General features: G+C 46.8%; 1 protein-coding gene across 5 annotated transcripts in view; it reads left to right on the forward strand.

Moving 5' to 3' along the window:
- Window positions 1–14,105, forward strand: part of TENM4 (teneurin transmembrane protein 4) — a 772,055-nt gene that overhangs the window by 540,123 nt on the left and 217,827 nt on the right. For all 5 annotated transcript variants that reach the window (XM_065678851.1, XM_065678850.1, XM_065678853.1 and 2 more), the window contains one exon: window positions 11,498–11,750. In XM_065678851.1, coding sequence (XP_065534923.1) covers window positions 11,498–11,750 — 253 coding nt within the window. The remainder of the gene's footprint in view (window positions 1–11,497; window positions 11,751–14,105) is intronic.

Consider the following 14,105-nt stretch of genomic DNA (forward strand, 5'->3'; position numbering starts at 1 on the left):
TTCTGTAGGCAGGGCGGGGGGTGTAGGCATTAATCACTATGACAGGCATCAGCTCTCAGCATTGTCACCAGTTCATGTTGCGCTTTGGAGGTAATGAAAAGAATTGGATTTGTTAAAGCTTTAAAGGCAGAAAAAGCAATGAAAAAGAGGATGGGGATGAGGGGGCAACAAGGGAAGAACTGGCAAGCTGGTTCTGTGCTGCTGTTTGATGGCACCTGGGTGGCACCATGTGCAGAAGTGATCCAAAGCCATGATAAAAATCTCCATTTGCCAGCAGGGACTCGAATGGGTTCATTTCGGTTGCTGCCAATGTGAAATGTCCCCATTTCTTTCTGTAGAGTAAATAATTAAAATCATTAGTGCTTGTTGGCATTGTGCTACGCCACATCATGGCACATTCCATAAGCACTTTGCTGTGAAAGAATAGCATTGTGTGTTTCCAGAGTCTGATTCATTCACCAGCCTGAGATATGTACAGATGAAAAGGAAAGGAGCAAACCCCTTCCTCAGCTCCCTGGTGGCTTTGGGAGTTACGTGTCCCTTAGAGATAAGAATCCATACCCAAAGCTTGCAAGTTAACTTTGAGTGGCTTTAACCTGCCAAAGGGCAGACTGAGCTGAGCTCTTAGGCAGAAGCTCTTCCCTGTGAGGGTGCTGAGGCGCTGGCACAGGGTGCCCAGAGAAGCTGTGGCTGCCCCATCCCTGGCAGTGCTCAAGGCCAGGTTGGACACAGGGGCTTGAAGCAAGCTGCTCCAGTGGAAGGGGTCCCTGCCCGTGGCAGGGGTTGGAACTGGGTGAGCTTTAAGGTCCCTTAATCCCAGACTATTCTGGGATTCTACGATTGAATACAGTAAATTCTTTACATGTTTTTGCAGCATTTTAATCTTTCACCCTAAGATTTGGTGCCTGGTCCTGTCACACAGTCAAACTGCAGAGAACTTGTATCACTTCGTATTTGCAAAAGGACAGTCTCCGTATCATCACTGATAACAGCAATGTAAAACTTATATAAACCAGACTATTTCCTCAGCTACTGTCAATAGCTTTGCTGGTGGAGCTGAGGGGTTGTCAATCCCGTTGTTTGTGTGCAGCTAAGGCAGAGCAGTGCTGCAGTTTAGACAAGAGTTTTGAAGGGCGTAAGCAAAATAGAGACTGTTCATATTATTTTGAGGGAGAAACAAGCAAAAAATCAGGTCTATATTTCAAAGCTTTTCCAATACAGGTGTATGAAAAAATAAAAGCCAATATTTGACAGAGCTGCATTGGCAAAAGCCTGAGCTTATTTGCTATTGCAGCAACCAAAAGCACCTTTCGTGGAGGTACCTTGGTTTGGGAAGCTGCTTTACACAAACACTTCAGAGATTTGCCAGTGTAACCATACCAGCTAATGAGGTCTGATTTGGCCACAAGGCTGAACTGTGTGGTTTTGTGTTTGCTTATGTATTTGTCTCCATATGCTACCGTATGAAAGAACCACACAACAAACACCGGAGACAGCATGTGCAGGGAAACCGGTTAAACTCGCAGTACAAAAGAGTTCCTCAGTGCCTAAAGTCAATGAAGTGCAGACATCAGAGAAACATGGCACATTTCTTTCAAGGATAACCTTAGGTGTAATAACAGTTGTGTGCCTTAAATGTGCAGTGGGGAGGCAGCAAATCTGAGTTGCGTCCATTTCTCCAGGCCTTTTATGCATGCGGAGGGCACCCAGCTGGTTGTGTTGAGCCTGTGCAAGTTGGACACCACTGAAAGGAGACGTGAGGGGTAATCATCCAAGTGCCATAGGCATTGCCCAAACCATAGCCACTGGGATAGCCTGGCTGACTGCAAACGAGGTTGAGGGTTTATATAGCATATATTGTAATATATAACTGTCCTGGTTTGAGCAGCAGCAGTCAGTTTTCTCCTTCTTAGGAGCTAGTACAGTGCTGTGTTTTGATCTTTTGGCCTGGGAACAGTGCTGATAACGCCGATGTTTTCAGTTGCTGCTCGAATGTTTGGTCTGGCCAAGGACTTTCTGAGCCTCATGCTCTACCAGGGAGGAGGGGAGGCTGGGAGGGAGCAGAGACAGGGCACCTGACCCAAACTGACCAAAGAGGTATCCATACCGCAGCACGTCATGCCCAGGATGTAACTTGGAGTGACCCGGAAGGGGTAGAGGGACTACAGGGTTGGACGAGGTATCGGTTGGTGCTTGGCTGGGGGGAGTGGGGCGAGTTATTGGTCGGCTGGTGTTGAGGTGTTGTATTCTTTCCTCTTGTTATTTCCTTTAGCATTATTATTATTGGTGGTAGCAGCAGTGATTTGTGTTATACCTTAGTTACTGGGCTGTTCTTATCTCAACCCGTGGGAGTTACATTCTCCTGATTTTCCTCCCCATCCCTCCGGGAGTGGGGAGGGTCGGGGTGGGGGTGAGTGGACGACCTGTGTGGATTGGTTTAAACCACGACAGTTCTTTTTGGCGCCCAACGTGGGGCACGAAGGGTTGAGATAACGACGGAGATGATCAGATTAATAGTCGTCACAGTGCTGATTTATTGGCTCTCAAAGTTGTTTCTCTTGCTCTCAGAGCTTCAGAATGTAGTACATTACTTAGAGCCGGTATTCCCTGTGGTAGTGTTTATCAAGTGTGGGGCTTGGGCTAAGGTTTTTGTTTCACTGTACTTTATGGCAATGGCTTGTAATACAGGTGGGCTCCAGCAGCAGGGAGAGATGGACGTGGCCGTGGACTTGTACCCGGCCGTCCCGCTGCTCTTCACCGCCCTGGCCCTTGTCCTCGCCTCCGTCTTCGTGAGGCTGCGGGGAGCTGAGGGGGAGCGGCCCCGGGAGCCGGCGGCGGCCGAAGCGGCCCGGGAGAGCGGCCCCGGGGACCAGGCGGCGGCGGGAGCGGGGCCCGAGGCCGGGAGGAAGGCGGCTGCCGAGCAGCGGGAGGAGGCGGCCGAGGAGCCGAGCCCCGCGGAGGAGCCGAGCCCTGCGGCCGAGCCCAGCCCCGCGGAGGAGCCGAGCCCCGCGGAGGAGCCGAGCCCAGCGGAGGAGCTGAGCCTCGTGGCGGCCGGGAGCGTCCCTCGGAAGCCGCCCGCAGAGCCGCAGGAGGATGCAGGAGCCCAGGCAGCATTTCCCAGCACGGCAGAGGAGGAAAAGCAGCACCCAGGAAGAGAGAAGCTGGTGGTGGGAGAGCCGGCAGGCACAGCAGCTGCACCAGCCCCAGGGACAAGCACAGCAGCATCGTTTGAGAGTTCTGAAGGGTCTGAATGGCCTGTGGGTACCCTTGGGACCTGCCTGCTGATTGTGATGGGGGTCAGCATGTTGGCACACACACAGAGCGTGTTCTACCCACGGCCATTTTGTCTGATCTCAGAAGTTAAGCAGAGTCGGGTTTGCTTCTTGTCTGGGGTTAGACCACAATATAGGAGGACCAGGAGATCTTCCCCAAGGCTGGACAGTCATGAGTGGCAGGGTGTTTGGGACAGTATGAGCGAGCATCTGGTCCACTGGGCCCCTCCAGTGCTTTGGAAGCATTGGAGATGGAAGGTGGCTCTATGGGGTCCCCAGCAACCAGCTGCAGAAACTACTGAAGGGGACAGTGAATTATTCGAGCCTGGTGGGCCATGACACTTCAGGCCATCAGGGCAGAGATGCAACATAGAGATGGACTAATGATCGAGGGGTGGACTTAGCAATGGACACTATTGCCCAGGTTATTCACGAGTGTGAACACTGCACACAGCCTCTCCTGCTCTGAGAGACTGTTACAAGAGATGGAGCCTGACATCATGGACCAGATGGACTCAGCAGCTTTATAGGTCCATGCACTAAGAAATGATGTTTTTCTCTGTGTATATGTAGATGTATACATATATATGTAAGAGTAACGGCATATTGAAGATGTGGGATCTGAGCATGACGTGAATGGTATGGAATAAGGGGTGGATAATGTCCTGGTTTGAGCAGCAGCAGTCAGTTTTCTCCTTCTTAGGAGCTAGTACAGTGCTGTGTTTTGATCTTTTGACCTGGGAACAGTGCTGATAACGCCGATGTTTTCAGTTGCTGCTCGAATGTTTGGTCTGGCCAAGGACTTTCTGAGCCTCATGCTCTACCAGGGAGGAGGGGAGGCTGGGAGGGAGCAGAGACAGGACACCTGACCCAAACTGACCAAAGAGGTATTCCATAGCACAGCACGTCATGCCCAGGATGTAACTTGGAGTGAGCCGGAAGGGGTAGAGGGACTACAGGGTTGGACGAGGTATCGGTTGGTGCTTGGCTGGGGGGAGTGGGGCGAGTTATTGGTTGGCTGGTGTTGAGGTGTTGTATTCTTTCCTCTTGTTATTTCCTTTAGCATTATTATTATTGGTGGTAGCAGCAGTGATTTGTGTTATACCTTAGTTACTGGGCTGTTCTTATCTCAACCCGTGGGAGTTACATTCTCCTGATTTTCCTCCCCATCCCTCCGGGAGTGGGGAGGGTCGGGGGGGGGGGGTGAGTGGACGACCTGTGTGGATTGGTTTAAACCACGACAATAACTTAAGTAAAAGACGCACATGATTTCAGATCAGGGGCCATCAACATAAGGACATGGAGCTGTTGGAGCGAGTCCAGAGGGGGCCACGGAGATGCTGCGAGGGCTGGAGCAGCTCTGCTCTAGAGCCAGGCTGAGAGAGCTGGGCTGGGTCAGCCTGGACAAGAGAAGGCTCCTGAAGGGGAGACCTGAGAGCAGCTCCAGTGCCTAAAGGGGCTGCAGGAAACCTGGAGAGGGGCTTTGGCCAAGGGCCTGTAGGGCCAGGCCAAGGGGAATGGCTTTAACCTGCCCGAGGGGAGACTGAGATGAGCTCTTAGGCAGAAGCTCTTCCTTGTGAGGGTGCTGAGGCGCTGGCACAGGGTGCCCAGAGAAGCTGTGGCTGCCCCACCCCTGGCAGTGCTCAAGGCCAGGTTGAACACAGGGGCTTGGAGCAAGCTGCTCTAGCGGAAGGTGTCCCTGCCCGTGGCAGGGGGTTGGAGCTGAATGAGCTTTAAGGTCCCTTTCAACCCAAGCCAGTCTGGGATTCTATGATTCTAAATGGCAAGGATCAAATGCTGGGGGAGAAGCACAAGAATGTTGTATGTACATTTGTAGAGTAGCCTTCACAGAACTGGATGAACTTGAAGGTCCCTGTAGCCCAAACCAGTCTGTGATTTTCAGAAGTACTGACTTCCTACATCTCTTGTATAGAAAAGAGGGCTGCCGGCTCCCAGTTCTTCAGGAGGTAGGCTGCAGTTTTCCTGCAGCGTTCCTTTTCAGTAAGCCCAGCAAAACACCTGGAGTCTGCAAGACTGCAAGAAAATTTGCTTACTTGGGCACTGTAGAGGCAACTTCCCATGTTTTTAGTAACTTACTTAAGAACTTAAATATGTTATTTCAATCTAAGTAACTCATTTACACTCTGCCAGACATTGTGGCCTTTTTCTCCACTTTCCCCTGTGTTTAAGGCAATGATTCTTCATAAACTCTCAGACTCTAAATAGTAATACTCTGCTTTGATTTTATTACTCTCTGATTCCCTTTTATGAAGTTAAATAATGAACTCCATGGGTTAAAAGAATGCGTATCATCCTTTGACAGTGAGCTCGACCTTTTTAAAAGCATTTCTTGTAGGGCTTTCAATTCAATCAGATGCATACTGATGAAAACACATCCACCCAGAGCTCTTGTTGACTATGTACAGGCAAAGCTTGACAGCCCAGCATCAAACAGAACATTGATTTCAAACCCCACAGTCAATATTCTGCTTTTGCAAAGGCACTTTGGCACTTGGGAGGAAAGTTTGCATATAGTGTACACATCTGATGGGAAGAATGCAGAGGAGGTGGCTAGTTCAGACTTCATTTGGTGTATCTGTTGGGTTTTATAAGTAGTAAAGACAGGGAAGTGTTGTATGGGCAGTTAGTGAGGTGCTTCATAGGATCACAGAGTGGTTTGGGTTGGAAGGGACCTTAAAGCTCACCCAGTTCCAACCCCCTGCTATGTGCGGGGATGCCTCACCCAGTATACCTCAGTAAGAAGGTGCAATTTTATCTGCTGTATGGTTTCTAGGTTCCCCATTTCCACTCGCTACTGGTTGCAGTCTGTTTGTAGGATGAAGAATGATTGCATTCTTTACACATTTTATGGTGCTATAGGTCAAGTTTGGATTTTGATACTTACAGAGTCTTTCTTCACTGATCCTACTATATGTAGCTTTACCAACAGTGTCTAAACTAACCTTGGATAGTGGCTGGAGACATTCACAGGGGCACTGTAGGTAATGTTGTCATGAAAATTCACTTCAGCTTTTATGTTCTGCAGCTGTTTTGCTATCAGCCTAATGTAGCATTCTTTGGGGGAGGAAATTCTTCTCTAGAATGCAGAATATCAGTAACAGCTCTGTGATGGAGCAAGGTACCCTCTGGGCAGACAGCAGTTCTCTCATTCTGCTTTTTCTCCTCGTATTTTTCCATTATTTGCTAACTTGGGGGTTAAATATTCTGCTGGCCTTTCATTTTACAGATGCTGTCATTGGCTTTCTGTGTGTCAGACAGGGCCCCTGCTTCGGGCAGGCAGTGCCACTTTTAACAGCAAACTCTCTGTCCCCCTACAAGGGTGCTGGGGAAGACCTAGTTCAGTGTTTTCTAGTCCACGTGACCTTAGGTGGCTCATGATGTCAAGGAGTGAAGGCACCCCAGCTTCCATACCCACTGACACCCAAAGGAACAGGGAGCTGATGAATCATAGAATCGTGGAATCAATTGCTTGGAAAAGCCCTTTAAACTCATCCAGTCCAACCATTCCCAGCACTGCCAAGGCCACCCCTGCCCCATGGCACTGAGGCCTCGTCTCCACGGGGTGTGAGCCCTTGCAGGGCCGGTGCCTGCAGTCCTGCCCTGGGCAGCCTGTTCCAATGCCTGAGCACCCTCTGGGGCAGGAATTGTTCCTCAGCTCCATCTAAACCTGCCCTGGGGCAGCTTGAGGCCGGTTCCTCTTGTCCCATCCCTTGTTCCTTGGGAGCAGAGCCCAGCCCCTCCTGGCTCCATCCTCCTGTCAGGCACTTGCAGGGAGCGATCAGGTTCCCCCTGAGCTGAAGGTAGCTCCAGCTGCCTGGAGGGCTGTGAGTGTACATCCGCACCACACTGTAGCATGGCCTTGGAGCTGAAGCAAGGCTCTGAGCTGCTCTGGCAGTTGGATGCAGAGTTCATTACTTCAAATATGATCTTTTCCTCTCAACGGATGGGATTTCTCTGTGTGTGGGTACAAACACAATTGCCCAAAGCCACACCACCAAGTCAGTCATCACAACTGCTGTGGAGTTTAAGTTCAAGGGAGCAATGAGTGATTCATTCCACTTGGCGCTATTACAGTGAGTAAAGAGAAATCTTTCCTGTACCTAACCCAGTCAGGCATCAGGCAGTGTGAACATGAGCAGACATACAAATGACAAATGTGTGAAGGAACAGGAGAAGGGGTTAAAAAGGATGAGAACCTATTTTTCACTCTGAGGTTTGCCCTGAACACAGTCCCCAAAGCTAATGAATCAGAAAGTGTAATTGTTATATAGACTAATTTCAAATCAGTGTTACTCATTAAAGATTGAGGGAAGGAAAAGGAACGTGGGGTTTAGACCTTTTATTCTGATGTTGTCATTTGAGCTCCTCGTTGGTAATCCTTTTATGCTTCACAGTTGCTCAATTCTTCATTCACAGGATTCTGTCAAGGCTCTCCACTATGTGCCAAGTGCAAGCTTCATTAACTGAGTTGTCTTTCAGCTCTGCTTTATCTGTGGTTACCAAGCCAGTGTTAGTCCATGACAGTTTAATGTTAAAAACCAAACAAAACAAAGGCAACACAAAGACAACGTGATTTCTGTTGGTGGTTTTCACAGTCAGATCTCCAGTATTTCGTTGTTTGAATCCTGGCGTGTTTCATCTTTGACACACTTTGGAGACCCGTTAGAGAAAATGAGGCTTACAGGGGTGTTCATTATGTTCTGAGCTATTTAGACTTCCAAAGTGCCAGCCTTTTCTTCTACAAGTTGAACTTCATCTCTGGGACTCTGTTTCAGTGGCACCTCACGTCTAAGACTGAGAGGGCTCCTTTGCTATTTACAGATCTCTTTTGTTGTCCCAAAATCATCCCCTAAACTGTGCTGCTTGACTCTGGAGACGTAGAAATTTGGAGGGGCCTGGAGGATGTAATTTACCAGTTCTTTGGTTTAGTCCTCACTACTTTGTTAGCTTACTTAGTCCTTCTGAATAGTATATGTCAGGTTTTTCATTCCAACAAGTAGAGAGGGAATAATAAATTCCGTGTCTTTTTGGAAACCAAAGAGGGAAACTGCAAGAAGGCAAATGCTGAGAATCGTCTCTTTTTGAGTAAGCCAAGATAACTTACAAATAGAATCAGAGAATCCCAGACTGGTTTGGGTTGGAAGGGACCTTAAAGCTCATCCAGTTCCAACCCCCTGCTGCAGGCAGGGACACCTTCCACTAGAGCAGCTTGCTCCAAGCCCCATCCAACCTGGCCTTGAGCACTGCCAGGGATGGTCACAGCTAGCTTTCTTGTAGTCTGTTAATAAAGATCTTGGGGAACGTAATACAATTCCTATGGTGACTGCAATGTCCTCCTCCTCTGTAAGGTCTCCTGAATCCTGTGGTGCTCTTGTCCCAATAAAGGCTTGCTGTTAGATGTAGAAAGCTGTATCTGACTTCCTCTGTATCCTTCCTATGTGGTGGGATCTGCAAAGATTCATTGCTGCCTGAGCAGCTACAAAGATACAGCATTTATATATAATATATAGCAGGATAATCAAAGCATCTCCCAGGGTATGAGATTCACGCACATACATGATGAAAGAGAGCCCCTGCAGTCAGCTTTAAGTTTCTCCTTCCTGTGGGGAAATACAGCCACAAACTATATCATTCAAACATTGTGGAACAAGTTACAAAGAGCGTGTGCAAATAAAGAGACAGTTGCAATTGTAGGAAATCAAGAAAGAATTTGCTTTGTAGGCTTCCCTTATCCTTTGCAAATCCCATCGGATCGTTGGTGACTGCAGAGGGTAAGAACCTCAATAGTTTTATTGCATCAAGAAAGTCCTGCACAGCTGCAGTAATTTTCAATGGGAAGATTCTGTAGCTCATGCTTTTATCTCCACCTTCTTTCTAATGTCCATAGAATCCCAGACTGGTTTGGGTTGGAAGGGACCTTAAAGCTCATTCAGTTCCTACCCCCTGCCATAGGCAGGGACACCTTCCACAAGACCAGGTTGCTCCAAGCCCCTGTGTCCAATCTGGCCTGAAATTAAGTTCTTTAACTTGAGAAGAAGGAAAGAAAAAGAGATTGTATGGAAGGGAAATAATTGCTAATCCCAGTCCAGGTATGTGAAATTCAGAAATGCTCAGACATAATGCAAGTGTTCAGAATTTGTGTATAATGGAATTCAAAATATTCAGGGAGGAAAAGCTCCCTAAATGTCAGAAAAAAGAAATACAAGCTATAAAATCCCTTGAAAAAGCACATAGACCAGAGTAAGATAGATGTGCTGTCTTTACTTAGCAAAGAAATCACAGAGGGTATGCAAATAGCGAATGAAAATGACACATTTTTGCTTGATTCGAAAGCATTATCCATAATAGCATCTGCAATGTGTCTGCAATAATAGGGTGCAAATTGAGATTTACATAGCAGATCTTTAGGAACAGCCTCTGACTCAGTCTCTATTAGGGAAAGTCAACCCATATCAGGAGAACTTTGTGGAGTGCCCATTGCATATTCCAGGACTTACACTCTTTCCCATTCAACTCTGGGGGCTGCAGCATTATTAGAACATGGAGCTGATGAAGCGAGGCCAGAGGAGGCCAGGGAGATGCTGTGAGGGCTGGAGCAGCTCTGCTCTGGAGCCAGGCTGAGAGAGCTGGGATGGGTCAGCCTGGAGAAGAGAAGGATCCTGAAGGGGAGACCTGAGAGCAGCTCCAGTGCCTAAAGGGGCTGCAGGAAAGCTGGAGAGGGGCTTGGGACAAGGGCCTGTAGGGACAGGCCAAGGGGAATGGCTTTAACCTGCCCGAGGGGAGACTGAGATGAGCTCTTAGGCAGAAGCTCTTCCCTGTGAGGGTGCTGAGGCGCTGGCACAGGGTGCCCAGAGAAGCTGTGGCTGCCCCACCCCTGGCAGTGTTCAAGGCCGGGTTGGACACAGGGGCTTGGAGCAAGCTGCTCCAGTGGAAGGGGTCCCTGCCCGTGACAAGGGGTTGGATCTGGATGAGCTTTAAGATCATCCAGTTCCAACCCCCTGCCATGGGCAGGGACACCTCCCACTAAACTATGTCACTCAAGGCTGTGTCCAGCCTGGCCTTGAGCACTGCCAGGGATGGAGCATTTCCACTTCTCTGGGCAGCCTGTTCCAGTGCCTCACCGCTCTCACAGTAAAGAACTTCTTCCTTACATCCAACCTGAACTTCCCTGAGTTTGAACCCATCACCTCTTGTTGTATCACTAGGTTAGTATTAGTTTTTCAAGATACACTAATGTGGTATTACATTGGCAGGATACACTGTTTTTCAGATAAGGCATCAGATAACTGTTACGTATTAATGGCTTAGGAACAGAAACCTACTAAAATCAGGAATAAGTTACCCGTGTCCCATATGCAGTGTGCTGAACTGTCAATCTCTGTCCAGTTCCATCAAATAATTTAGTTCTTCATTTCCAGAAAACATGCAAAAAACAAAATCCTTGATTTTAGTTAGAAAGGAATAAAAATACCAATATAACCAGCACTGGGTTGGTCTTTCCTAAGTGTTTGCCTTCCCTCAGACTCTTGACTAACAAATACTTGGGAGTTTTACTCAAAATAGCCCTATTACTGATCTTTCTATCTTTCTTCACCATATGTTCTTTCATTTTCCTGACACCTCAAGTTTTTATGCCACATGCATTTTTTACTCCATTTGAGTACATCTCTTCACAGTACAAACTATTGCATGTTGTTAAATTGTATAACCCTGACACAGCTTTATGGCTTTCCTTAAACTCCCATCTATGATTTAATGTGTTCTCCGTCTTGTTGTTGACTTAACTATTGAAAGTTCTTGGGTAAAACTGGCAGAACGAACTTCACTGGGAGCTGTATATCCATCATAACCTTGCTCTCAAGTGTAATCTATCCAGGCTGCTTGTATTTTTCAGGCTTTATCACAAATCAGTGTCACAGATAGATTGCACTTTGCAACCTGTGGTTGTTCATCGGAGTTAACTTGGCTGTCAGGACGGCCTTTTTGGAGTGCTTTAAGCTCTCCGAACTTTTGGGCATGAAAGCCAACAATTTTTCTAGCTGGCTGGGGGATCAATACATATGTCATTAGAGCATATGGAACAAGGCTTGAGTTTGATTTAGGATAGGTGGCATCCCAGCCTCCCTAAAGTGCCTGCACATAAATGAGCGCCGTATGGAGCAACTCAAATCAGGAACCTTAAAGATATTTTCCTTATGTTTTAGATCATCCTCCAAATCTTCAAAATCATTCGAGGCTTCGAACTCCACCACCTCCAATATCTCATGCTCACACCCCAAATCAACACCACGCGGCCTCCATCAATTCCCTAAACAGAGGGAACTTCACTCCACGCAGCAATCCCAGCCCAGCTCCTACGGACCACTCTCTTTCTGGAGAACAACCAGCCAGTGCTCAAGAGCCAGCCCATGCTCAGGACAACTGGTTACTCAACAGCAACATCCCACTGGAGACCAGGTAAGTCATTTTCTTTGGTACTTCACGATGTTCTGACTGTGTGTGCTGAGGATTTCATAGAAAACACTCGCATCTGCATAGCTAACTACTCACCTTATGACCTGGTGTTTGGCTTATGTATTTTGAGCTGTATTTATTATTCCTTGTGTCTTTTTATTTGGACTAGGAGAAGGGGAAATTGCTCTTCTTTCCTAAACTAAAAAAGTTGTCTCTAACAGCTGCTCATAAGGTTATTTTCCTCATTTAAAATGGGGAAGCATAGATTAAAATGTTCTTGGTTTTCTTTCTTCTATTTTCCTTTAATATCTTTTCTTTCTATGTGGTAGGATAAATCAATATCCTATTGAAGAAACTGAAATCAGTCAATACATTGAAAAGATTTAGCCCTCTAGCTGTGCCTCATCAAGCAGGTGTTTCTGTAGTACATCATTTAGGAGCTTGATCTTGTTTTACCTGATTAGGAGAGGTTGACTGCAGCATTAGTACCCTACAACATTGCTCTAATAAGCATGAAACACCAGCTTTCACCAGGGCATCAGTCTACTAGTAGGTTTCCATTTAGCTCTTCAATTCTTTTCCACCTATGCCACACATGAAGGATACAACAGGGATGCATGGAGTTGTTCTAGTTCATTGCTTCAGTTAGGTCCTATGTAGGTTCTGGAACAGGGAGCTGTCATCCTCCCTTAGCCTCAGTCCTCCCATCCGATGGTGAGTGCTCCACTTCTTCCTGTCCCACTGGAAACTCAGTTTTGGCATCCTTCAGAGCTTTTGTTCCACCATTTCCTTTTCCACTGGGAAACCACTGAAGATGCTGGAGTCATGAGCCCCCATATGTGGTGTCTGGAGAGAAGTCTTCAAAGCCAAACACGATCCACTTACTTATTTGCCTTTTTCCCCTCATTTGTCTTAACTTCTCAAACCAACAAGAAAGATTTTAGACAGCAACAAACATACAATAAGTGAAAACTGAGCCGTGAACTTGTCACATCCCTGCCTGTGGGAATCTCATTGAGATCCTGGGACAAAATGTACCAGCTTTGCCAGCTCCTGCTAAGAAAGTGGTTTGTAAGAATGAGCACGTCTGAGGATGAGCTATGCCTGCTGGCCCTCTGAAACTTCCCAAGCAGACCTCAGCATCACATTTCATGGCATTGAAGGGTAATTTATTTCTCCATGGCTGCTTTATTAAAAAGGCTCATCTAAAGACTGGATCCAAAAGATTAAGGGAAAATTATAAGCAAGTACTGCAAGTGTGATTTGGCAACAGTTTCAGTAATTATATTGTGTTACTCGTTCTGAAGTATATATACCCAAGCATTGACTTTTATGTGTTACTTCTTTTAAGAAACAAGAAAAAAAAGACCTTAAGAAATACTTAGGCCCCACTCCTGCAGCCCCTTTGTGAGTAATCTGTAACTGTGGAGGAAACCCTGTGCCTAAACCAGGTTGTGAACTCTTTGGAGAAGAGGTAATACACTGACTTAATAGTGACAAGGCATCCTCACATCTGACTGGAGTGTCTCAGAACCTTGCAACTGAGAAGGAATGTCCTTGCTGCTGGGTCAGTGGAGGAATGTCAGAGATAGATAAAAGCTCTTTGCTGAAAACGTCCTGCTCCCATTTGTCTGATGCTGTTGGTAATTCGAGAGGGAGATGAAGAATCAGCTTTACCACATCTTACTAAATGCAGGAGTTCATAGACAGAGCAATTATCTGGGTAGTCCTGGACTGTTCCTGTTAAATTGAAGTGAGTACATCCTTAAAGACTCCCCATGAAATCATTGTGGATGAAAACTTATGAAGATCTGAAGCAGAGTGTTCATTCTACAAGTTGGGTCGGTCATATCATTGCTGTTAACCACAGCTGGAGGTCTACCTGCACGAAGAGATCTTCTGCATCATCTGATGACTTCACTTGCATCGCAAATTAGTCACATTTGTGATTGATCCTCAAATTAGCTATTTTTAATTCATTAGGTAGAAAACAGGTCGATTCAAGACTGATTTGGCTTTAGACACACTGATGGTGTCATTTTGCCCAGTGTCCCTTCAGACAACAATCATGTTGGAAAAGAATGTCTGATTTCATGCCAAACAGCAAATGAGCACGTTTATAGAGCATCACTGACAGGCTTTTGTTCCTTCATGAGACATCATTAAGAACATAAAATGTGTTCTAATGGTGTCACAATACAAAGAGGCTGGGCTGTATGTATTGAGCAGTGAATTCTGTAACAAATCTCCACTTCCATAGCCTGCTCTTCCAGCATACAGAGGTCTTCCATTTCCTTCAGCTGGAATTTTATCGCCACCAAAGACCAGGCTTCAGAGCTGTTTAGCAAACTTGGATAC

The sequence above is a fragment of the Lathamus discolor genome, chromosome 4 (assembly GCF_037157495.1).
Source record: "Lathamus discolor isolate bLatDis1 chromosome 4, bLatDis1.hap1, whole genome shotgun sequence".
Lineage (NCBI taxonomy): Eukaryota > Metazoa > Chordata > Aves > Psittaciformes > Psittacidae > Lathamus > Lathamus discolor.